A 22,746-nucleotide genomic window follows, 5' to 3' on the forward strand; every position below is an offset into this window, starting at 1 on the left:
AATTAATGATACCATAATGTCCCATTTAAATGTACTTCTTTTTTTTTTTTTTTTTAAAGTTTATTTATTTACTTGGAGAGAAAGCCAGCACAAGCAGGGGAGGAGCAGAGAGGAGGAGAGACAGAATCCCAAGCAAGCTCTGTGCCATCAGCACACAGCCCCATGTGGGGCTCGAACTCACCAACTGTGAGATCATGACCTGAACTGAAACCACGGTCAGACGCTCAACCGACTGTGCCACCCAGGCGCCCCGACGTGTGCTTCTTCTTTTTTTCTTTTTTTAAGAGATACGCTTCCAATTTATTTTATTTATTTATTATTACCTTTTTTTAAGTAAGCTCGACACCCAAAGTGGGGCTTGAATGCACAACCCTGAGATCAAGAGTCCCATGTTCTACTGACTGAGCCAGCCAGGTGCCCCCAAATTGACTCGTTACTTATTGTATCGTCATCTGTTTGTGTCAATCCTTCCCCATATCCTTCTGGATCATGGGATCCTTGAAGGCAGAGCCTGGGTACTACCCACAGCACCTGACACAATCCTGGTATGTAATGACTGCTCAGTTTGTTGGGGAACGTGATGAAGGCTTTCACAATGGCTTATGTGTGAGGGGTGCTTTGCGAGAGGCAAAGCACGCGTGCATGGAAAGCCCAAGATTTGAAGTTCAAGACACGTGTCCGAGGTTGGGTGACTGGTCTCTGCCAGAGTCAGGTCCTGTGATTCTCGCCCCTGGAACCTTCCACTGGGTCATCCTGCTGAGGAGGGCAGTCCCGAGTCTTACAGTTCGGGACCCTGCCCTTCTCCAGTTCCATTGTATTTGACAGACGGGGGGTGCCTGTGGCAGTGTTCCGTGAGTGGCAGTTCAGAGTCCCTGAGGAAGACGGTTTTTTTTCCCTGCATGCCTCGTAACTATGCTTGGTTTTGTACAGGTCACCACAAATGGCATTATTGCCATGAGTGAACCCCCGGCCAAAGAATCCTCCCCTGGGCTCTTCCCACCGACCTTCGGAGTAGTTGCACCTTTCCTGGCGGACTTGGACACGACAGATGGCTTTGGGAAGGTCTATTACCGGGAAGACTTATCCCCCTCTGTCACTCGGCTGGCAGCGGAGTGTGTCCAAAGAGGGTTCCCAGAAATCTCTTTCCAGCCCAGTAGCGCGGTGGTTGTCACTTGGGAATCCGTGGCCCCTTACCAAGGGCCCAGCAAGGACCCCGCCCAGGAAGGCAAGGTAAGCGCTCACCCAGGTACAAGTGCGAATACTCCACAGGTTAGCTTTGCACACTCCGTCTTCCTTGAAGGAGGGAAAATACTTGAGTGAGTCGAGAAGCCATCTCTAGATCTGAAGTCACTGTTCAGGACACGCCTCTGTTTCTCCGTAGAAAAATAATTTCACTCCGCCATTATTTAATGTTTACAGTATTACAGAGGAGAGAGAACCTTGAAAGGTCCCAAACCACTCCCTTTAAACACAGGAGGTTCCAGGTTGGTGGTTCCCAAAGTGTGTACCATAGAACACCCAGTCCTGCACGAGAGTCCTTGAGAAAAAAGCCCCCCCTGGGCAAGTAAATTTGGAGATGCAAAACTTTCTCTCTCTCCTGGTGACTCACTCTCAAAAGTCCTATGATAAAGAAGACCGTGTAATTTTCTTTTTAAGTTTATTTGTTTATTTTGAATGAGAGAGAGCATACGAGCTTGCAAGCAGGGGAGGGGCAGAGAGAGAGAGAGAGGGAGAGAGAGAGAGAATCCCAAGCAGGCTCTGCACTGTCAGCACAGAGCCTAGTATAGGGCTCATTCTCACCAACCGTGAGATTGTGACCTGAGCAGAAACCAAGAGTCAGGTGCTTAACTGACTGAGCCACCCGGGAGCCCCGAAACTGGCTTAATTTTTTAAAAAAATTTAGGAGTCCCCAAACCTTTTGGCCAGATTCTTTTTTCCCCTCCCGAATAAGACCCGTTACATCCCACAGAACACACTTGGGGAAAGTCTGTCATGGGCCTGTGTGACACAGTTTGCTTTTTGTATCTGTGTGAGTGCCGTCCTTGGAAACTGCTTAAAACCTGCCATTTCTGGAGTGTCTGTCTGTCCCTGTCACTTGAGTGATAAATGCCCAACCCCTTGTGCAGAGCCCTTGCCTGCCTCTTGGGCCTAATCTCCCCTTACTTCTCCACACACCCTTTGCAGCACAATTTACACGAAATTATTAGCAATTCTCTGATCATCCTGCTCCCCCCCCCCCCCCCAATATCTTGCACTTGCTTTCCTCTCTGCTTGTGACAGCCTCTCCCCGACTCCCACGGCTGGTGTCGAACTTGTACTTGAGCCTCCCAACTTGCACAGCCTTGTCTGCTCCCTCCCTCCCAGCATCAGGCACTTCTTTCTGTGGCTGCAATAGCACTTGGATACAACTCCCTTAAAGAATCTGCCCCCTGTTGTTTTTTAAGAGTTTATTTTTAAGTAATCTCTACACCCAACATGGGGTTCGAACTCCCAACCCCAAGATCATGAGTCACATGCTCTACTGACTCAGCCAGCCAGGCACCGCTGTACCCTAGTTTTGCAATGTTTTCTTCACATGTCAGTCTTCCCATCTGGACCAGAAATTTTCAAGCACAGGGACCATGGATTTATAGGAAAGATAACCAGTATTTAAGGAATATAGTCTCTGTGCCTGGCCCTTCATATTTCACACAGATCTCCTATCATTTCTGCGAAGTAAATGGTTTTCTCTCCATCTGGCAGATTCAGAAATCCAGGCTTAGAGAATTTAAGTAACAGGCCCAAAGTCACACAACCCATGATGAGTCAAGCAAGGATTTGGACCCACATCTGTTTTCTCCCAGAGCTCACGATTCTTCTTACATTGTGTTGCTTGGGCTCAACAGGTGTATGCTAAATGCTGTTGAGCATGATGTTTGAATAAGTTTCATAGTAATGGAAACAAATTCTGTGGATAAGAATTTGCTAACTTACGTAAGATTTAGGTCTAGAGGTAACATCTCTGTAATTTTTGGCTAACCTTCATGCAGAAAGTATTCATTCATTAATTGGAAAATTTCATGTTGACAAAGGCTCAGAAATATTTAAGTGGAGCCATCCTGGAATACTTGGTTTTTGCTACAAAAATACTTTTACAATAAGGTGAGGATACTGCCATCTCTGGATGTTCTCTGTGTAGTCTGGGAAATAGAACAATTTAAGATCCATCGATATTTTCCTGAGTAACTCAACCTCAACTCATCTTCACAGAGAAACACATTCCAGGCTGTTCTGGCCTCCTCCGATTCCAGCTCCTACGCCATATTCCTTTATCCTGAAGACGGTCTGCAGTTCGACACGACATTTTCAAAGAAGGATGAGACCCAAGTTCCCGCTGTGGTTGCATTCAGTCAAGGTGTACAAGGATTTATATGGAAGAGCGATGGAGCTTATAACATATTTGCCAACGACAGAGAATCAATTGGAAATTTGGCCAAGTACGCTTTCTTTGTTCTTCAGTCGATTATCCCCTTCGTGATCATTTCATTATTAAGATGATCATTTTATTATTTTACTAAGGATGATATATGATATAATGGGCACTATGGAACATTACCTAAAAGTGTTCCCACAGATGTAAATTTTGTATGTAGTTTTTTATATTATGTAGTGTTTTTTTCCTGATGAACTAAAAGTAATACACTCTTAGGATGAGCAGGTTTCCTATTTTTTAGATCTCATGCTCATTTGAAACTGTTTCTACCATCTCTTCTGCAAGTATAAAGTTAGAAATAAAAGCTATTCAAACCCTATCTCCTGCTATGAACCCAGGGCTGAGAAAAACCTTCTACCGCCACACGGACTAGGGGAGAAATTCTCACAACAGAAATAGTGCTCTCTTGGGCTATTTCGTAGAATTTGGCGGAAGCGGGGAAAGCTCAGACTACTTTTTCTGAAACTAAAATCTTTCCTCTCCCAGTATGCTTTAAAAAATGAAGAAAGAACACCCTCCCTCAACATCATGTTATCAAATTGACTCTAAAACTCCCCTGCCCTTGACTTAATGGCCTGCTTAGCAACTGGCTTTATATGGGTGAGGAAAGCCCTCATTTATACTTCTTGCCTATTTCCATGGTGTAAATTCTCCTTTATTGGCCGCTTTCCGGCTACCCACTTCGTGTTGCTCAACCATGGAGCTCAGAACAGAACCATTCTCAGCACGCAGATGCAATAGATTTCAATAACTTCCAGAACATGTAGGCGATCGTAAAATAAATCAACGTGATGAGTTTCAAGTATTTGTTGCCTTTGTTTTTTTAATGTAATTTATTTAATTATAAGTTTACGTAATTTAATTGCTTACAATGGCTGTGTTTAATAACTGGCTTGCAAAACTGCTAACATTTAACAACTGGTTCTCATGAGCTGGTGCTAGCAAGGTCCTGTATACCCTTGCCTTTCCTGGAAGTCCCCGGGAGACAGATTGAATACACATCTTATTTCTGCAGGGCTTTCTGGATCCTCATCCCCCCCGTCCCACCCCAGCACCTTGCTCAGTGTTCCCCACCGAGGAACGTCTGTCCCCTCCTTCCGCTGCAGAAGCTGGTCATTTTGCATAGTTTCTGATAGGAGCACTTCCGATCACAGACACATAAGAACAGTAAACATGGTGCCGAGAGGGAGAGATTAGGGTTATTCTGCTGTGTTTTTTAATTATAAAAGGACTTTAGATTCCGAATCTCATTTGCATCTCACTGTACCTTTGGAACATAAAAAGGTAAACTGAGGCCTGTCGAAGATTCCATGGCTGAAAGGCTTGGGATTTCTGATCATCCAAGTCTGTACTGTTTTCACTCACAACACTTCTGACACCAAATAGGTGGGATTCCCCCCCCCTCCCCCATACCAAGCAATACTCTAACTCTCTGGACATCCACTTGGTGTCCTACAATTCAGTTCAGTTCTGACACTAACAGCCCAGGGTGAGCACGGACCCCACTGGTTAAGGGCTCAGTCCCACAAGACCAGCCCCACTGCAGATGTCAGCCACACTTTCCAGGTTGCCACTTGTACTTCTGATCAACCAGCTCTATAAATTGGGGGTTTCTGTGACTCCCCCACCCCCACCCCGCTCAGGTTGGATAATTTGCTAGAATGGCTCAGACTCAGAGAAGCACTTTTCTTACTATCACCAGTTCATTTTATGTTCTTTTTTAACGTTTATTTATTTATTTCAAGAGAGAGAGGGAGTGAGAGTGTGGTAGGGGCAGAGAGAGGGGGAGAGAGAGAGAGAGAGAGAGAGAATCCCAAGCAGGCTCTGCACTGTCAGAGCAGAGCCCAATGCAGGGCTCGAACTCACAAACCCTTGAGATCATGACATGAGCCGAAACCGAGTTGGACACATAACCGACTGAGGCACGCAGGCACCCCACCAGTTTATTTTAAGGGATACAAGTCGGGAACAGCCCGGATAGAAGAAATGTATAGGGCAAGGTGTGGGAGGGAGAGGAGGCTTGAACCCTCCATGCTATCCCTGGGCACACCACCCACCAACGCAAAAGCTCTCCCAACCTCATTGTTTAGGGTTTTTTTTTTTTTTTACATAAGCATGATGGATAAACTCATCGGCCTTGATGATTAACCCAGTCTCCAACCCCCTCCCCTCTCTGGAAGTCAGGGCGTAGGGCTGAAAGTTCCAACCTTCCAACCTTGCCCTGGTCTTTCTACTGCCCCGCCCCCATCCTGAAGCTCCCCAGGGTTGCAGCCACCACTCGTTCATTGGCAGAGAAAAACCCATCTCATCACTCCAGAGACTACAAGGATTTTAGGAGCACCGTGGCAGAACCAGAGGTTTCAGGCTGATGCCAGACCTCCAGGGCTCCTTCTGCTTGGTTAGTGGGGGCGGTTTGTGGTTGCTGGCCTGTTTTTAAGAAGCCCATCCTTCTCCTCTAGGAGCAGTAACTCCGGGCAGCAGGGCGTCTGGGTGTTTGAGATTGGGAGCCCGGCCACGGCCAGTGGTGTAGTGCCCTCCGACGTGAGCCTCGGACTGGACGACGGAGCAGAATATGATGATGAAGATTACGACTCGGTGACACATCTGGGCCTAGAGGACGTGGGCACGACATCCTTCCCCTATGAGGCTCCGAGAAGCAGAGACCCCAGCATGCGCAGCGTGCCCTGGGTCCTCTCCCCCCGCCGCCTGCCCACCGAGAGGCCCCCTGGACCTCCCGGACCTCCTACGGAGAGGACCAGATCTTTCCAGCTGCCGGGGGAGAGGTTTCACCAGCAGCACCCACAGGTCATAGACGTGGATGAAGTTGAGGAAACAGGAGTGGGTAAGGCCTTTGAGGTTGCAGCTGGTATGTTCCTGGACACTTGGGCTTCCAGACAAGAGTCCTGCTGGGGGGATGTCAGTTGCGTGTCTCACATGGTGGTTTGTGAGGACGTGAGCTGGGGAAGTAGAGGCAGACCCCGTTCTCAGCCGTAGAGCTTCGGTGGATGGGCCTGATGGCTTCAAAGACTCCAAGCCATCTTTTGGGATTAGGGCTGCGGTTACTGGGGACTGCTGAGCGGGTGTTCTGTCAAGTTTCCTCTTACTCGTTTCTGTCGTTTTAAAGAGAAAAGTGCTTTGGAATTATTTTGCAAGTCTGATTTTCTTATTGGTGACTTCTGGGATCAGAAATGTATTCACCCACCTGAAAAAACATTTTCGAAGGTTCTTTGGCTATTTACGCAGTTTATCTTTGACGTTTATTTCCTCTTGGTTTTGGAAGGAGAATGGTTGATTATTTTTCCTCCCCGGTCCTGTCAGCTTCAGAGTTGGTTTGTGAAGATTTAAAAATGCAACACAAACAGAGCCCTGTTTTAAAGATAGTTTTATTTTTTAAATTTTTTTTTCAACGTTTATTTATTTTTGGGACAGAGAGAGACAGAGCATGAACGGGGGAGGGGCAGAGAGAGAGGGAGACACAGAATCGGAAACAGGCTCCAGGCTCCGAGCCATCAGCCCAGAGCCCGATGCTCGAACTCACGGACCGCGAGATCGTGACCTGGCTGAAGTCGGACGCTTAACCGACTGCGCCACCCAGGCGCCCCTAAAGATAGTTTTAAAATACAGTCTCTTCTAGTCAACCACATTCTATCAGATTTTTGCTGCATTCTGAGGGAAAACCATTTGGGCTCCAGCGTGCTTTGATTTGTCGTATAAAAGATGTTCAAATTAAACTGTATTTACTATGTTTCACTCTTCAGGCTGACGCATAATCCATTAACATTCATATAAATGAGATGGTCCAAGCCTTTAAATGTTGTTTACTGCGACTCTTTCCTGCTTCTACTACGAAGTTTTAAGGTCCCCAGGAAAATCTACTCCGTTGCACATGATTCACTCTGTTTTATTTCTCCTTCTGATTTGTTTCATCCAGGTCCTTATACGTGTTTGTTCTTTTCGAATATCCCAAAGCATGGACAAGATCTGGTGGGCAGGGGAAGAGTGCTTACTTTTTAGGCACAGAAATGGGGAAATTACCCCTTACTGGCATGATGAGGACATGGGCTCATGTCTCAGGGCTCCCCTATACACGCTGTGCCCTGGATTTCTTGGGGTGATGCTAACAGCTAGCATATGGCACTCTGTGCTTACATCTGGTTCCAGACTGATTTCCCCGAGACATGTAGGGTGTGTTTACTCGTAGAACTTGTTCCAGACTGATCCCCCCAGACATGTGGGGTGTATTTACTTGTAGGTGTTTAGTCTGGAATCTTATTCTGCTTTTCCCTGTCTAGGTGTCTCTGACATAACATTTGTGAAGCTTTCATCATACCTAGCACCAACAACTTATGGTGGTTTATTACTTGGTACTGGTAAAAGCCTAGACTTGAACCCAAATGTGTCTAGAACAGATGTTTCCTGTCCCTCCAATCCCACTGTTTTTATTAGAAAGGTCAGTCTCCTGTAGCCAGCAGTACATTCCCGGTGTTCTTTGAAAAGTCACCCACAGATACACAGGCCATAAGGGACCCACTGGGAGCTGGGCCCACAGCTAGAGCTGAAGTAATTAGTCACGTCTTGTGTGTTCAGCTCAGGGCCCGAATGTTCCCAGCTCCAAATGCCACCCTTATACACACTGGAAATTCCCTTCGGAGGGTGTAGACTAATCAAATCCACCACTAAAGGTTAAACTTTAATCTTCCCTCGTAACAGTCACTTATAAATTGGATCGTTATCCCCTCTGAAAGTCCATCCCTCTTGTGCTTTTGAAGTTCATTGCAAATTAATTTGCTCTGGATTATTAAATTTAATGAGCTAGTTCATAGTTCTAATGAAATGAACCTGGGAAGTAGGAATTTGAAATAGAAATTCTTTTTGTTTCTTGGGTCAAAGGCCTTTAGACCAAGGATGACTAAAGAATTACTTCAAATCAGCTTTTGAGTATAAGGGCTTCTGAGTTTTCCCCTGGGGGAGAAGAAAGAGGCAACAAAGTTTTAAAATATTTTAGGTCATTAAAATGACACATTTTATGAGATAGATCTATATGTGTAATTTTCTTTTACCACAATAAATAACAGTAAAAAAAAAAAATTTAGGGGCACCTGAGTGGCTCAGTCGGTTCATCATCTGACTCTTGGTTTCAGATCAGGTCATCATCTCGAGTGTTGTGAGTTCAAGCCCCACATCAGGCTCCTAACTGACAGTGCAGGACTTGCTTGGGATTCTCTCTCTCTCTGCCCCTCCTCCACTCACCCTCTGTCTCTCTCGAAAATGAATAAATAAACTTAAAAAAATTTACGGTCTCAGGGGCACCTGAGTGGCTCAGTTGGTTAAGCGTTGGACTTCAGCTCAGGTCATGATCTCACAGCTCATGGGTTCGAGCCCCGCATTGGGCTCCGTGCTGACAGCTCAGAGCCTGGAGCCTGCTTCGGTCGGATTCTGTCTCAGTTTTTCTCTGCCTCTCCCCACTCACGCTCTTGTCTCTCCCTCAAATATAAATAAAAATTTAAAAAAAAAAAAAAAAAAGTACGATCTGCCCCAAAATGTCAAGCCCATGTGGCTACATTACCTGGATCCCATATTAAGATTGTATTTGGTGGTAGTAGCCTAATATCGATAAAGTGATAATATTGATTGCATGACCCAGTACGTAGGATTATAGCATTTTATAATAATTCACCCTTGCGATGTCTCAAACCCCGTTTAGACCCATTTGCCTTGGTGGTTTGCGTACTGCAGCCACCATACTATGTAAGAAGCTACAGGTGTGAGCACTGTCCTGGAATCCCCCCAGCAGACGGGAAGGGCTTGGGGGTGCACAGTGTCATTAACCCAGCCTGGTCCACCGCCATGCACACGCTAACCGGTGTGCCGTGTTTTCCCTAAACAGTATTCAGCTACAACACGGATTCCCGCCAGACGTGTGCCAACAACAGACACCAGTGCTCTGTGCACGCGGAATGCAGGGACTTCGCCACGGGCTTCTGCTGCAGCTGCGTTGCTGGCTACACTGGGAACGGCCGACAGTGTGTCGCAGAAGGTACTCGGCTTTTGTGTGTTCCATTTGCGCGGGAGGAAGGAGGGAGTGGAGTTTCTGTTTTGGTGCTTGTTTTGAAAGGTTGGCTTTTACCCAGATCTCTAAAGGTGGGTAGTCTTTTTAGTAGGGCAATCATATTTAGTCTCTCGTTCCCATTCTTTGTCATCCTGTCCTAAAGGGTATTTCTCGGGGAATGCCCGTTTTCCTAGCACGGTGAGGTCTCTTTCTTTCCTGCGTTGTTTTCTCCTCCATCTTTGAAATGAGCCCATCTTCACAACTGCCCCTAGTGTTGGACAAAGGCTGAAGTTTTGAAATAACGCGACCTGGACCTGGCATCGTTAATGCCTCTTGTTTCCCTCACTTTCTTTCCAACCTCCCGTGTGGCGCTGCTCGAAGACCTGACTGGCCTAATGGTTGTTAAGCCCCAGCTGGGCCAACGGGGGTGGCTGTAGACCAGAGTTTGTAGTGGGGAAAAGTCTAGTCCAGTCACCCTTCCCCTTGGGTTGTCCTTCCCCCATGCCTCTAAAATCACAGCACGATGATGGCAGAGCATAAGGGGCACGCCAATTAATTCCGGGCTCCAGACCCATGTGGGGGCTGACTCCAAAATGGATTCAGCTGTGGGCGGACCTCGGCTCTGAGCTCTGCACCCAAGAGGACCAGCCAGTCTTGATGTTCTCAGGTGAGAAGAATCTTCTCGGTGAAGGTCTAGGGGGTCAGACAGTGAGGCCTCCAGGAGGTTAGGGCCATAAAATTAAAACCAGCAAAAACCCTACCATACTGAACATTTGTCCCTTTCAGACACCAAGTCACCTCACTTGTCACCGGCCATTTTCCTTGTGTTTCACCAGGAACCTCAACTGCTTTGCAAATTTGACTAAATAAAACTCAGTTGCAGAAATGGTTTCTGTTTTTCGCATCCCCAGCCATAGCTGTGGTAAAATCAGTTAATTTGCTAAAAACATTTCTTTTTCTTCTGGGTCACAATGAGATAAAGTGAGTTTTGTTAAATACTATCTGAAGCAATGAAAGAAAATTATGTGTACTTTTCATGTTAATTTAGGGGGATGTTTTGAACTTCTGTAAATGTAAATCCCACCCCACCCCCCAGGTATGGTGTGCCTTTGCTTCTTTGTTTTAGGCTTGGCTTTTATGCTTCTCTCACCCTGAGACAAGCTTCTAGAATCGACACTGAAAACTTTTTCTTAAAGAGCAGCCTCCTTAGCTCTTTCTGTGCCAAATATCAGAGCTGGAAATGCTGAGCAGTTTGTGCTTGTTTTGCAAGCTCAGATATAACAAACTGTTCAGCTACATATTTTGATATTCTATACACGCCCCGTAATAGTTCTGTGGTTTAAATATTTGTTGGATTCTTGCTACTTTGGAAACATTTTTCTGGCTCAAGGTTTGGTGGAAAAAATTTGTTTGGTTTCCTTAACTTGGCTTTCCTGCCTGTTTCTGTAATTGTTTAGGGGATGCATTTTTTTCATATTAGTCGTCCCAACTTAATAGCATTCCCCAGTGCAGTGACACAATTTGTGTGCGTAGTTATTGTGTGTGTATGCTTTGGCTTGTCAGTGACCCTTGGGCATCCCGAACATAGTGAAAGGTCTTCTGAACATGGGCGATGACGGTCAGGTACAAGCCGCTCTGTCTAGTGTGACTCAACAGACTTCATTAAGAACTTAAATATGAGCAGAAAACTCTGCAGAGACCAAGTGAAGGAGCTGGGTAGGAAAGTCCTGTCCCTAGTACTCTAGGAAGAGAAACAAGATATGTGCCGTCAATAACTGATAGAATTTAATTCTTTCTTTTTAAAATGTTTATTTATTTTGAGATTGGAAGAGAGAGAGAGAAAGCAAGCCGAGGGACAGAGAGAGAGAGAGAGAGAGAGAGAGAGATGGAGGGAGAGAATCCCAAGCAGGACCCGTGCTGTCAGCACAGAGCCTGACACGGGGCTTGAACTCACAAACTGTGAGATCATGACCTGAGCCGAAATCAAGAGTCAGACGCTCAACTGACTGAGCCACCCAGGCGCCCCAAGATGTTGGAATATCTAACTTGCTTTATAGGTACAGGTCCCATCAGCCATGTTACTCTTTGTTAAAAGGCTGGCTTCTTTGTTTCTTGCTCAGGTTCCCCGCAGCGAGTTAACGGCAAGGTGAAAGGAAGGATTTTGGTGGGGAACAGCCCGGTGCCCATTGTCTTCGAGAACACCGACCTCCACTCTTACGTGGTGATGCACCACGGGCGCTCGTACACAGCCATCAGCACCATTCCCGAGACCGTCGGCTATTCTCTGCTTCCTCTGGCCCCTGTTGGAGGCATCATTGGATGGATGTTTGCGGTGGAACAGGATGGATTCAAGAATGGGTTCAGCATCACAGGTAATTTATCTCAGACATTGAAATTAATGGACCACACGATGGTGCCTGGGGCCCTGGGCGGGGCCGCCGCCGCCGCGGGAATGCAAAGGGAACTTCCTGTCTGCAAAAACTTACTGATGAACATTTTGTGGCTCCAGAAAAAAGATTTTGAGGCAAAATCATCAATGTTTTCATTACTATGTACTAACGAAAGCTATCTAGAATTGCATTGTGATCAGGGAGTGATTTCATGTGGGGCGGGATTTAGAAGTCTCCAGCAGAGCAAGTGATGTCATTTTATACATGCTCACACCCCCAAAGTGTGGGGCTCACAGTTTCCCTCATTCTGGTTATCAGGCCTGCCTCCAGATTCCCAACCAATCTGAACTGATAGTTGACGTTTCTTCAGTATCTGCCTGGAGAAAAGGAGCCTGTCATTTCTAGCTGGTAAATTAAGCCTGATAAACATCATCCTCCTGCGTCTTAGAAAACCTGACTTTCCTTGAAGCTTCTTAGAGGCTGTGCCAGGGAAAGTTCAGTCTTTATTGGACACAGGGGCATATGGTTGGGAGGAAGGTTTCCGTAGAGTAGTCGTGGTCTCCGCTGAGGCCAGCAGCCCTGTGCGTGCTAGAGGCCCTTTTCTGGAACAGCTTGGGTGCAGGAGACTCTGTTCTTCTTCTCCGGCCACTTCCGGGACCTGAAGCCTGTTGTTCTGGGTCACAGGTACCTAGCCGCTGCCTCCGTTTTCTCCACCACTGCCTCCCCTCGCTGGAGCCTCAGCCGTGGCTTTGTTGTGGAAACACCCCAAAAGCAGGGTCTCTGGGCTTTACAAGGGTAACCCTCCAAAAGTGATGGAGTGTAAATACATGCTGAAATGTGGCCATTTTCAGAAAGGAGAGGATATGTATTTGGAAAAGGGTGGACCTACCCATAAGATATCTAATGTTTGGCCTAATATTTCTTCTCTCTGCCCCTCAGGCATATATATCCTGAGTATTATAACCTCGCTCATGTTCTCATGCAGACATGCTCTTTCCTTGGCAGACAGAGTTGAGCTTTGCAGTCAGACCCGCACTCCTTCCCTGCACAGCGTTTCATGCTGGTGTTGCTTTACATGGGGGGCTAATTAAAATGGTGATATTTTGAATTTTTTTTTAATACTTATTTATTTTTGAGAGAGAGACTGATATGGGTGGGGGAGGGGCAGAGCGCGAGGGAGACATAGAATTTGAGGCAGACTCCAGACTCTGAGCTGTCGGCGCAGAGCCCGATGAGGGGCTCGAACCCACGAACTGGAAGATCATGACCTGAGCCGACGTCGGACACTTAACCGACTGAGCCACTCAGGCGTCCCATCATTCTTTTGACTTTAAAAAAAAAAAAAAAAAAAACATTTAAAAATGTAAGGAGCGTTCTTGGCCCAAGGGCTGCCTGCCAGAGTTAGCCCTGGGGTCATCGTTTGCCAGCACCCCTGCTGTAATGGGAGTGTGCAAATGTGGAAAAGGGAAGAAGCCGGGAGAGGGGGCAGGTATTTTTGTTGCCTGTCTGGGGCTACTGCCCTGCACAGACCAAGGAGGTTTCCTGAGCCAACACCTGTAATAAGTGCTCCTCAGGTGGTTTCCGGTAGTGGCCAGGGTTTGCCCTAAGCCACTCCCCCTTCCTGACCACCATTTAGCTGTTAGGCTAATCATCATTGTAACTGGCATCTGGGAACGCTTGACGTTTGGCAAAGCACTTTTTAAAAAAAATTTTTTTAAATGTTTGTTTATTTAGAGAGAGAGAGAGAGAGAGAGAGTGTGTGTATGTGTGTGTGTGTGTGTGTGTGTGTGTGTGTGTGTGTGTGTGTGTGACAGAGAGAGAGAAAGAGAGAGAATGGGGGAGGGAGAGAGGGAGGACAAGAATCCCAAACAGGCTCTGTGCTGTCAGCGTGGAGCCCTAGGTGCGGCTGGAGGTGCGGCTCGATCCCTCAAGTCGTGAGATCGTGACCTGAGCCGAAATCCAGAGTTGGACGCTTGATCGACCGAGCCACCCAGGTGCCCGTGGCAAAGCAGTTTGTAACATCCTTTACCTCTTCTGGTGTCCACAAGGCAGAATGGATCACTCCTTTATCACCAAGAAATGGAGGCTCAGCGGGGTTAGGGGACATGTGCTGGTTTACCCAGTCGGTACCTAGCACTGCTGGTCCTCCGTTCTTCAGCACCATTCCTGAGCCAGCCCATCTCAGATGCAGGGGTGGGGCTGGGAAGGAGTGTCTCTCCAATGTGCATCGCTCAGTGGGGCCGCATGGACATCCCCGCTCTGTCCTCCGTGTCGCCAGCTCCGTTTCTAGCAATCAGACTAAAGCACCTGTAGAGGAGGTTCTGGCCTCCTTCCCGCGCAGCACTGTGAGCCTAGGGCTGACAGGAGGGGGCTTCCCAGACGGCAAGGTGACAGACTGCCCTTGCTTTCCAGGAGGCGAGTTCACCCGCCAGGCCGAGGTGACTTTCGTGGGGCACCCGGGCAAGCTGGTCATCAAGCAGCGGTTCAGCGGCATCGACGAGCACGGACACCTGACCATCACCACGGAGCTGGAGGGCCGCGTGCCGCAGATCCCCTTCGGGTCCTCGGTGCACATCGAGCCCTACACAGAGCTCTACCACTACTCCCCCGGGGGTGAGCAGCCAGCACCGTGGGGGAGGGGAGTGGGGCTAGGGGTGTGGGGGGCAGTCCTGGCCTCCTGCCCGCCCACCGCTGCAGCCCCAGCACTGTCTCCTGGGCTTCGGAGCAGGAAATAGATGGGTGCTAGCTTATTAAAATCACCTTTTCCCCTAATTACAGGTATAGTACACACTTGTAGAAAATTCGTGCAAAAAAGAAAATAAGCATAATGGTAAAACAATGCCATTATTATTAGATTTAAATGCATTTATTTCCTTTCAGCCTTTTCCCCATATGTGTGTGTGTATATATATATATACATATGTATATATTTATATATAAAATACCCCAACATATATATGTAATATCTCAACATAGATCTCATAAGTCTCCAGGGATATAACATACAGCATGGATATTATATCTGTATGTACTGTATGTATATATGTACATATGTATGTCTCTATATTTTAACCTGTTTTAAATAATTTCAAATTTACAAAAAAAGTTGAAAACAACATAGTTTACATTTGCCATTTATGCACCTTCACCAATTGTTAACATTTTGCTACCTTTACTTTACCATTCCATTGTGCATATGTGTGTGTGTGTATATATATATATATACGTGTATATATATATATATACGTATATATATACACGCGTGTATATATGTGTATATATATACACGTATATATATATATATACGTGTATATATATCACAAATTATACATATTTTTTGAGAATAAGTTGTAGTTGTTGTGATCTTCCGTCCCCTAAATAAGTCACCTATTTTTCCTAAGAACAAGAACATTCTCTTACGTGGCTACAGTACAATGATCACACAGTCAGGAAATTTAACATTGATGCATTTCTATTACACATTCTACAGTTGGGTGTATAGTTGTTATTTAAGTAAAATTGCAATTATATCACATTTTCATATCTTCATTTTCAGTGGGCTTTGAAAACATTGCTTAGTGAGTCTGTACTATTATACGGCTATTACTTTAAACCATTCTATTTTTTTTTTAATGTTTATGTATTTTGAGAGCGAGCGTGTGTGTGCACACACACACTAGCACAATGGGGGAGGAGCAGAGAGAGAGGGAGTGAGAGAGAAGCCCAAGCAGGCTCCATGCCATCAGTGCAGAGCTCAATGCTGGGTTTGATCTCATGAACTGTGAGATCATGACCTGAGCTGAAATCAAGAGCTGAACGCCACCCAGGCGCCCCTAAACCATTGTATTTTCTGAAGTTTAAGCTATTTCCAATTTTCCCATCTTGTAACGAGTTGAAATGACCATCTCCATCAGAAATCTTGACCAAATTTCTGATTCTTTTCTAAGATTCAATTCCTAGAAATAGAACTGCTGAGCCAAACAACAGGAACTTTTAGAAGGCTCTTATAAAATTGCCATCCACAAAGGTTGTGCTAATGACCAAGGCTTTGTGGCTTGATTGGGCTCTCCCGGGGATGACAAGAGCTGGGGAACAGGACCCCAGTCTGCGGTCAGCCTGCAACCAGATGGTGTTTCTGGCAGCATAAGCACATGGGAGCTGGACAGGAGGCAGCTTAGACTGATGTTTTATTTATCTTCTGGCTTTTGTTATGAACTACATCAGAGCACACAAATATAAAGAGCCTTTTATTCTTTTTTTTTCTTAAATAGGAAGTTGAGAGTTTCATCATATGGGGGAAAAGGAGGCTCTTCTGAGTGGGGAGGGCTGTCTCTCTTCTCTGTTGAGGTTGGCTCACAGCACTTTAGTAATTTTTCAAAAACTGGTTATTGAGACCCATTTAGTGTCTCATTTTTTATATGGGAGAACTGCTTAATCTAGGGTCACACATAGCAGCCCCTATTTATTGAATCCTAAGTAAGATAACTTGCGTGAAGCAGTTAGCGCTCTGCTGGTCACATGGTCAATGCTCCGTAGATGGTAGTTTATCTTAATAGTGGTGGCCCGCTTGAGACCAGAAATTTTACATGCATTATGTCATTCGTGCCCCAACCCATGTTGTAGAAGAAACCGAGGCTAGAGTTGTAACTGGCCTGTGATCACACACCTTGTGAGTGGTAGTGCAAGGTGTAAGTTCAGATGTATCTGCTTCCCCGCGTGTGCTCTTTCCACCAGACCTTACTCTCTGGGGCGGTTCTGGGTGACTTCAGAACTTCTAAAGAGCACGTGATGAGAAAAAGGAATACATATTACTGATGCAGACAATCCCAATAATAGTATGGGAATCTAGGTAGCAGAGCGAGTCCCAACATGGAAATACATGACCTTCTGCAACCTGCTGCATCTGATCTCTCATCTGGGCAGGCAATCTTGCCAATAGTTTTAAAGTCCTTGACTAAGCCTCTTGCCTCCTTTGTCTCCCTGCCTTGTCTCCCTTCTACCCACCGCACCGCACCGCATCCCAGTGATCACATCCTCCTCCACCCGGGAGTACACCGTGATGGAGCCTGAGCAAGATGGCGCTGCCCCTTCCACCATCTACACTTACCAGTGGCGCCAGACCATCACCTTTCAGGAGTGCGCCCACGACACCTCCCGGCTGGCCCTGCCCAACACCCAGCAGCTCTCAGTGGACAGTGTGTTCGTCCTGTACAACCAGGAGGAGAGCATCTTGCGCTATGCGCTAAGCAACTCCATCGGTCCCGTGAAGGGTAGGAATGGCAGCTCAGATTGGGCATCGCGTGTCTGCCCGCACATCTATCTCCACTCTTTTGTGCATGTGCATTACTTTTCACGTTTTACTCTCAGTGAGAAGATGAAAATATGCTAAAATATGGCCTGACAGACGAAATAATCTCATCACCTGTGATTCTTAGCTTAGGCGTCTCTGTTCTGCTAACCTAAAGCCTCTTCGTTGTTCTGTTTGGGGTGAAGAATGCTAACCCGTTGAGTTACCCCACAGAGCGGACCATCCAAAAGGCTACAGCTGGCTTCAGCAGGGCATTTAGAGCACTCTCATGCTCAGCCTTGAATGGAATGTGTGCTCAGAGCCTGAGGAAATCTGAATAAAGTCTGATGAAAGTCAGGCACAGCGCCTACGATGCCCTTTGCCTGTGACAGCACATTGCTGGGGCTGAGGTCGGGTCTGTGCATGCTTCTGGCTGCGTGGAAGGAGCTGGCATTTGGAGAGCGAGCATGACATCTCGGCGTCAGACTTCACATTATCCGAATCTCCAAGCCCCAGGGGTTCCATATCTTTGGGGTTGGGTATTAAGGTCTTTCCCTTTGTCGGTTATTTTTGGTGGGGTCCCCCCACACCCGGGTCACTTCTCCAGCTGACCACGTTTGTCCTTCCGTAGCCCCACAAAGGACAAGGAGGGCTGGTGTCTTTCTCCATCCTTTGACAACTGTAGCTCTGGGCATCGGGGTTGGTGCATTTTTTCTTAAAAATGTGAATATTTTAGGCTTTGCCAGCTATGCAGCATTTGTCACAGGATCTCAGTTCTGTCATTCGAGCGCAAAAGCAGCCATTGACCATTCACAAGTGAATGGATGCAGCTGGTTTCCAATAAAACTTTATTTACAAAAGCAGGCATGGATCTGGAGGGATGTAGTTTGCCGATGCTGCCCCCTGGTGACACAGGAGTCTGGTTTCTTGTTCCAGGACCCACTGCTGTTCTCCTGGTCATCAGCTTTGCCTTCCTTTCTGTGGAAGGAGGAAAACCGGCAGGCGTTTCTGAATACTCACTTGGCTTTAATGTCTCTCCTTCACAGATGGCTCCCCCGATGCCCTTCAGAATCCTTGCTACATCGGCACTCATGGGTGCGACACCAACGCGGCCTGTCGCCCCGGCCCCGGGGTTCAGTTCGCCTGCGAGTGTTCCATCGGCTTCCGAGGGGACGGGAGGACCTGCTCCGGTACAGCCGTCCATTCTGACTTGTGGGGGGGCTGGGAAGCGAGCTGGGAGGGGGTATCCAGATCCTGCAAACTGGAGGGCTGGGTGTGGCGAGGGAGCGTGGGTGCGGGAGACGCCGGTGGGCCTGCCGAGCCTGGTTAAGCCCCACACCCTGGGTTTCCCGTGGTCACGTTAGGGGTACCGCCCCTTTCTTCCATCCATCTGGTCCAGTGCACAGACTCCGAGCAGCAGAGTAGAATTTAGAAAGCCGCACCGCACACAGGTTTAAAGGGAAGCTGAAGTCAGCGCTGTTTCTAACATTAATAATGTAACGGTCCCTGTAAGGAACCCAGGCACTGCTGGTGTCCTGTGCCCCGCAAACCCCATCTCATTTCTTCCAGCAGCTCTAGAGATCCATTCTTTCGCTTCTGTCTTTTAAATTTTAAAAAATACTTATTTATTTATGAGAGAGAGAGAGAGCATGAGGGGGGAGGGGCCGAGAGAGGGAGACACAGAATCTGAAACGGGCTCCAGTCTCTGAGCTGTCAGCACAGAGCCCAGTGCGGGGCTCGAACTTACGGACTGTGAGATCACGACCTGAGTGCAAGTCGGACGCTCAACCGACTGAGCCACCCGGGCGCCCCTCATTATAATTTAATTTAAAAAAAAAAATTTTTTTTTTTTAACATTTATTTATTTTTGAGACAGAGAGAGACAGCGCATGAACTGGGGAGGGTCAGAGAAAGAGGGAGACACAGAATCTGAAACAGGCTCCAGGCTCTGAGCTGTCAGCCCAGAGCCGGACGCGGGGCTTGAACTCACGGACCGCGAGATCATGACCTGAGCTGAAGTCGGCCGCTTAACCGACTGAGCCACCCGGGCGCCCCTCATTATAATTTAATTTTTAATACATGCATGTAGACAGCTGGATCCTGATACGTTCGTGACGTATCAAGTCCAGTAGCAAGGGCCAGTTGGTGTATTCCTGACTCAGTGAAGAGTCCATACAGCAGAGGCAGCTAGTGCCAGGAAGTCAGGTGCTTCAACCAGAGCTCCCGACATCTGTGACACAGGGCTCACTGGTGACCGTAAGGAATGCTAGAAGTAGATTCCCCTAGTGCAGGAGCAACATACACAAGTGTGTTTGGCCAGAAAGATGAGCAGCCCCCTTGAATGACTCGGGCGTAAGAATCTGGTGAGCCCAGAAGCCCTGAAATTTGGGAACGATGCCTTAGGTCTGGAATCCAACCCTCTGATGAATGGCACGCTTCATGTGCTGATTTAACAGAAAGGGTGACAGAAGTGAACTCTATGTGAGGTCCTCGTGGGGGCATCTGAAATCATGGAGAGCAGGACCTGTGCTTAAAAGAACAGACTGTATAGTCGTTTAGCCAGCCTGCTGATAGCTTTGTACATGGGATAGAATTCAATCGGAGGCTCACCTTCCTTGGAACATACCACTGGGAAGGGATCTGATCGCCTCAGATCATCAGTTTTCCAATATGTCCCCAGATAGCCCAACAGTTTTGAATGGCTGAATTGGCTCAGGCGAATTTGAAAAAGCATGGTCCTGTGTGTGTGTGTGTGTGTGTGTGTGTGTGTGTGTAAGAGAGAGAGGGTGAGAGAGAGCACGAGTGAGCAGAGATCCCCCAGGGCTGTGAAGATGGTGATGGACACCAGGCAGGGGGTCCCTCATTTCTTTGGGGGAAGCATATACCTCCTTAGTGTTTACATGGCCCTGTGTCTACTTCATATGCCAACAGAATGTTAATCAAACATGGAGATGCCCCAACCCGCTGCTGCTGGGCCATGACATCTGGCTAATTCTTCCACTCTTGGTACCTGAGCTTATTGTAGAAGGAGCACTTAATTCAGTTCACAAGGCACAACCAGCCATACGTTGCGTAATCTATTGCTATCATAGAAAACTCTCTGATGCAGTCACTCAGGAAGACAGGTGGTCATGTGGGGACTTGCTTTTGTTCTGGGGTTAGCCCTTGCTCTGGCAGATTAGCACCATGGAATGTGGGTAGATTCCCAGTCAGGCTTCTTTTTGTTCTGGGTCACTAGAACATGCCTCTCAGTGTTAATGCACGGAGACATGAGGCCGTTGATAGGAAATTGCATTAAGCAAATCACTTCATGCATTATTTTGACCTGCAAAATGACTTAGAAGAGAACGATGCTTTGTAATTCAGTTTGGGTGATGTGGATATAATGATAGTTGGCATCCTGAACAAGCCCGGTGTTGGCGAGACACTGCAGAGTGACCCTCGAAGGTAGTTTGGAGAAGGTCTCCAGATGAAAACACAAGAGCTCGGGTGCCTGGCAGAATGGCTTCCGTGTGTTTCTCGATTGGGAGTCTGTAGAGATGGTTGTGGATAACCTGTCATCTCTTGAGCACACACAAGACACTTAAATCAAAGTGAACAAGTCCCCTCCTCAAAGAGCCTGGCCTTTATAAAAGGGACGCATGTAGAGTTGTTGAAAAGACATGAAAAGTAGCCATTCTGAAAAAAAACTAAAAAAGGAAGCAGTGATTACAGGAATAGTCCAGCATTTTCCTTTCGGGTTAGAGAATGAGCTGTGTGCGAGGAAATGTCTTCCCAAAGAAGAGTTTGACCAGATAATACAATAAGAAAAATAAACTTTGAACAGATACTGTGAGATTTTAGGAGGGACAGTTATCACCAATGCACTGTTTCCAATAAAGTAAGAATTAAAGTCCTAGCCTCAATTTACAGAAGGGTTTAAATTAGACATTAGGAAGAGTTTCCACACTCTAAGGACTGTGCACTTCTAGTGGGGAAACTGCTAGAGTCTTGCTCTAAAGAAAAAGTGTTACCCTGCTTGGATTATATGTGCAGACTTTTATGGAGGTGTGGATTGTGCCAGGGGACTGTCCCCTCCATCATCCCGTGAGCCCCGCCCCCATCCTGTTGGCCAGTAGCACCTAGGACATGAGGGATTGAGCTCCCTCCTAATCACTTACGTAGCTTTTTTGAAACTCACAGCTGCCCTGCCATGAACCTTCTGGGGGCGAATGGAACTTGGAAAACTTCCCCTAGCGATTTTGTTCTGTCCCTTTGATTGGAAAGCTTTGCTTCTGTGCCGTTGTGCTTTGGCAATCGCGTTGAAGCCGTGGAGTCCTGCAGTCTGTACAGGGCGTCCAGACATCTGTGCTGGGAGTGTCCTCTGAGGGTTACGCATGGAGACTGTGGAAGCCGGAATGATTTTTTTTTCTCCTGTGTTGTTGGAGCAGCAGCTGGTGGATAGAGTTGTGGAGGCCACGCTTGCTCAATATCCCCGCGCCCGCACCCCAGTCTCATGGAAGAGGCTGCTGGGGGAGGGGGCTTTGTTCCGTGACCTTCCAGCTGTGCCTGGAGCCATCCTCTTGTGTGAGACCTTGTATCTTAAACGTGTCGCAGGAACGTTCATTGCAGTATATTTTCAAAAAGCTGTTACTGTTTGTTTTGGGGTTTTGCGTGGGTACGGGAATGGTGTGGCAAAGATGCTTATCTTGTGCCACGTCCACTAGGCCAGCGGGGCATTTGTTTTACCAGTGAAGAGACTGACTAGGTGGTGGATGCATGAGGCTTTGTCTCCCAAGTGTGAAAGATTCACCTTAAGGCACTGGGGGGGGGGGGGGCGAGTGGAGGGGGGCGGGGGTGGAGGAGACTTGTCTGTTCTCAGCCATCATGAAATCTGTCTATGTGTCTGAGTTCTAGAAATGCTGGAAGTAACCGTGTACCCTCTGAGAATGAGGTTGGCATGGGAAAGACCTTGTGTGATTCTGTTTATTTCAACCCATCAGTGGACAGGTAACCAGGGTCCTGACAGGTTAGCTCGGTTTCTTGTCCGGGCCAACCAGGCTTCCTGTGGGATTAGCTCTAGATTGGACCCCGATGCCTAGAGGTCATGTGAGGGCCATGTTCCTAGAATTGGCCAAATCCATCCCCATGGCTGGTTGTATAAGTTGAATCCTTAAAAGTTAGAATAATAGCTACATTTCTTGAGAATCCTAGGTGCTGCTCCGCCTTATATCCATTTTGTGTCATCCTCAGAAGGACCCCTCAAGGTCAATAGTACTTTGCTTATTTACTAATGGGGAAGCTAAGGCTGACTAGTCAGCCACTTGCCCAAGAGCACACAAGCTGGTAACTGAAGGAGGCAGGATTTGAACCTGAATTTCAGAGGTAATGTATGTCCAGCTCCAAAGCATATGCTTTTTTGGTTCTACTTTACCCCATGTGATGGCTTTGGTATCATCATGCAAGAGGACATCACCCGGCTAGTTCATTTACAACCTTGTGAGTTAACAGCTTTCCTTTTAGAGCATTAAGCTCTAGGTAACATTCAAAAATTGACAGTCAGGCTTTA

At 47.1% G+C, this 22,746-nt stretch overlaps 1 protein-coding gene across 2 annotated transcripts in view; it reads left to right on the forward strand.

Moving 5' to 3' along the window:
- The window catches only part of NID1 (nidogen 1), an 85,637-nt gene that overhangs the window by 27,340 nt on the left and 35,551 nt on the right, over positions 1-22,746 (forward strand). For both annotated transcript variants that reach the window (XM_040464920.1, XM_040464919.1), the window contains exons 2-9: positions 931-1,230; positions 3,250-3,476; positions 5,932-6,314; positions 9,360-9,509; positions 11,642-11,893; positions 14,324-14,524; positions 16,936-17,181; positions 18,245-18,388. In XM_040464920.1, coding sequence (XP_040320854.1) covers positions 931-1,230; positions 3,250-3,476; positions 5,932-6,314; positions 9,360-9,509; positions 11,642-11,893; positions 14,324-14,524; positions 16,936-17,181; positions 18,245-18,388 — 1,903 coding nt within the window. The remainder of the gene's footprint in view (positions 1-930; positions 1,231-3,249; positions 3,477-5,931; positions 6,315-9,359; positions 9,510-11,641; positions 11,894-14,323; positions 14,525-16,935; positions 17,182-18,244; positions 18,389-22,746) is intronic.

Source organism: Herpailurus yagouaroundi, unplaced genomic scaffold (assembly GCF_014898765.1).
Source record: "Herpailurus yagouaroundi ecotype Mexico unplaced genomic scaffold, PumYag 530, whole genome shotgun sequence".
In the NCBI taxonomy this organism is placed as follows: Eukaryota; Metazoa; Chordata; class Mammalia; order Carnivora; family Felidae; genus Herpailurus; species Herpailurus yagouaroundi.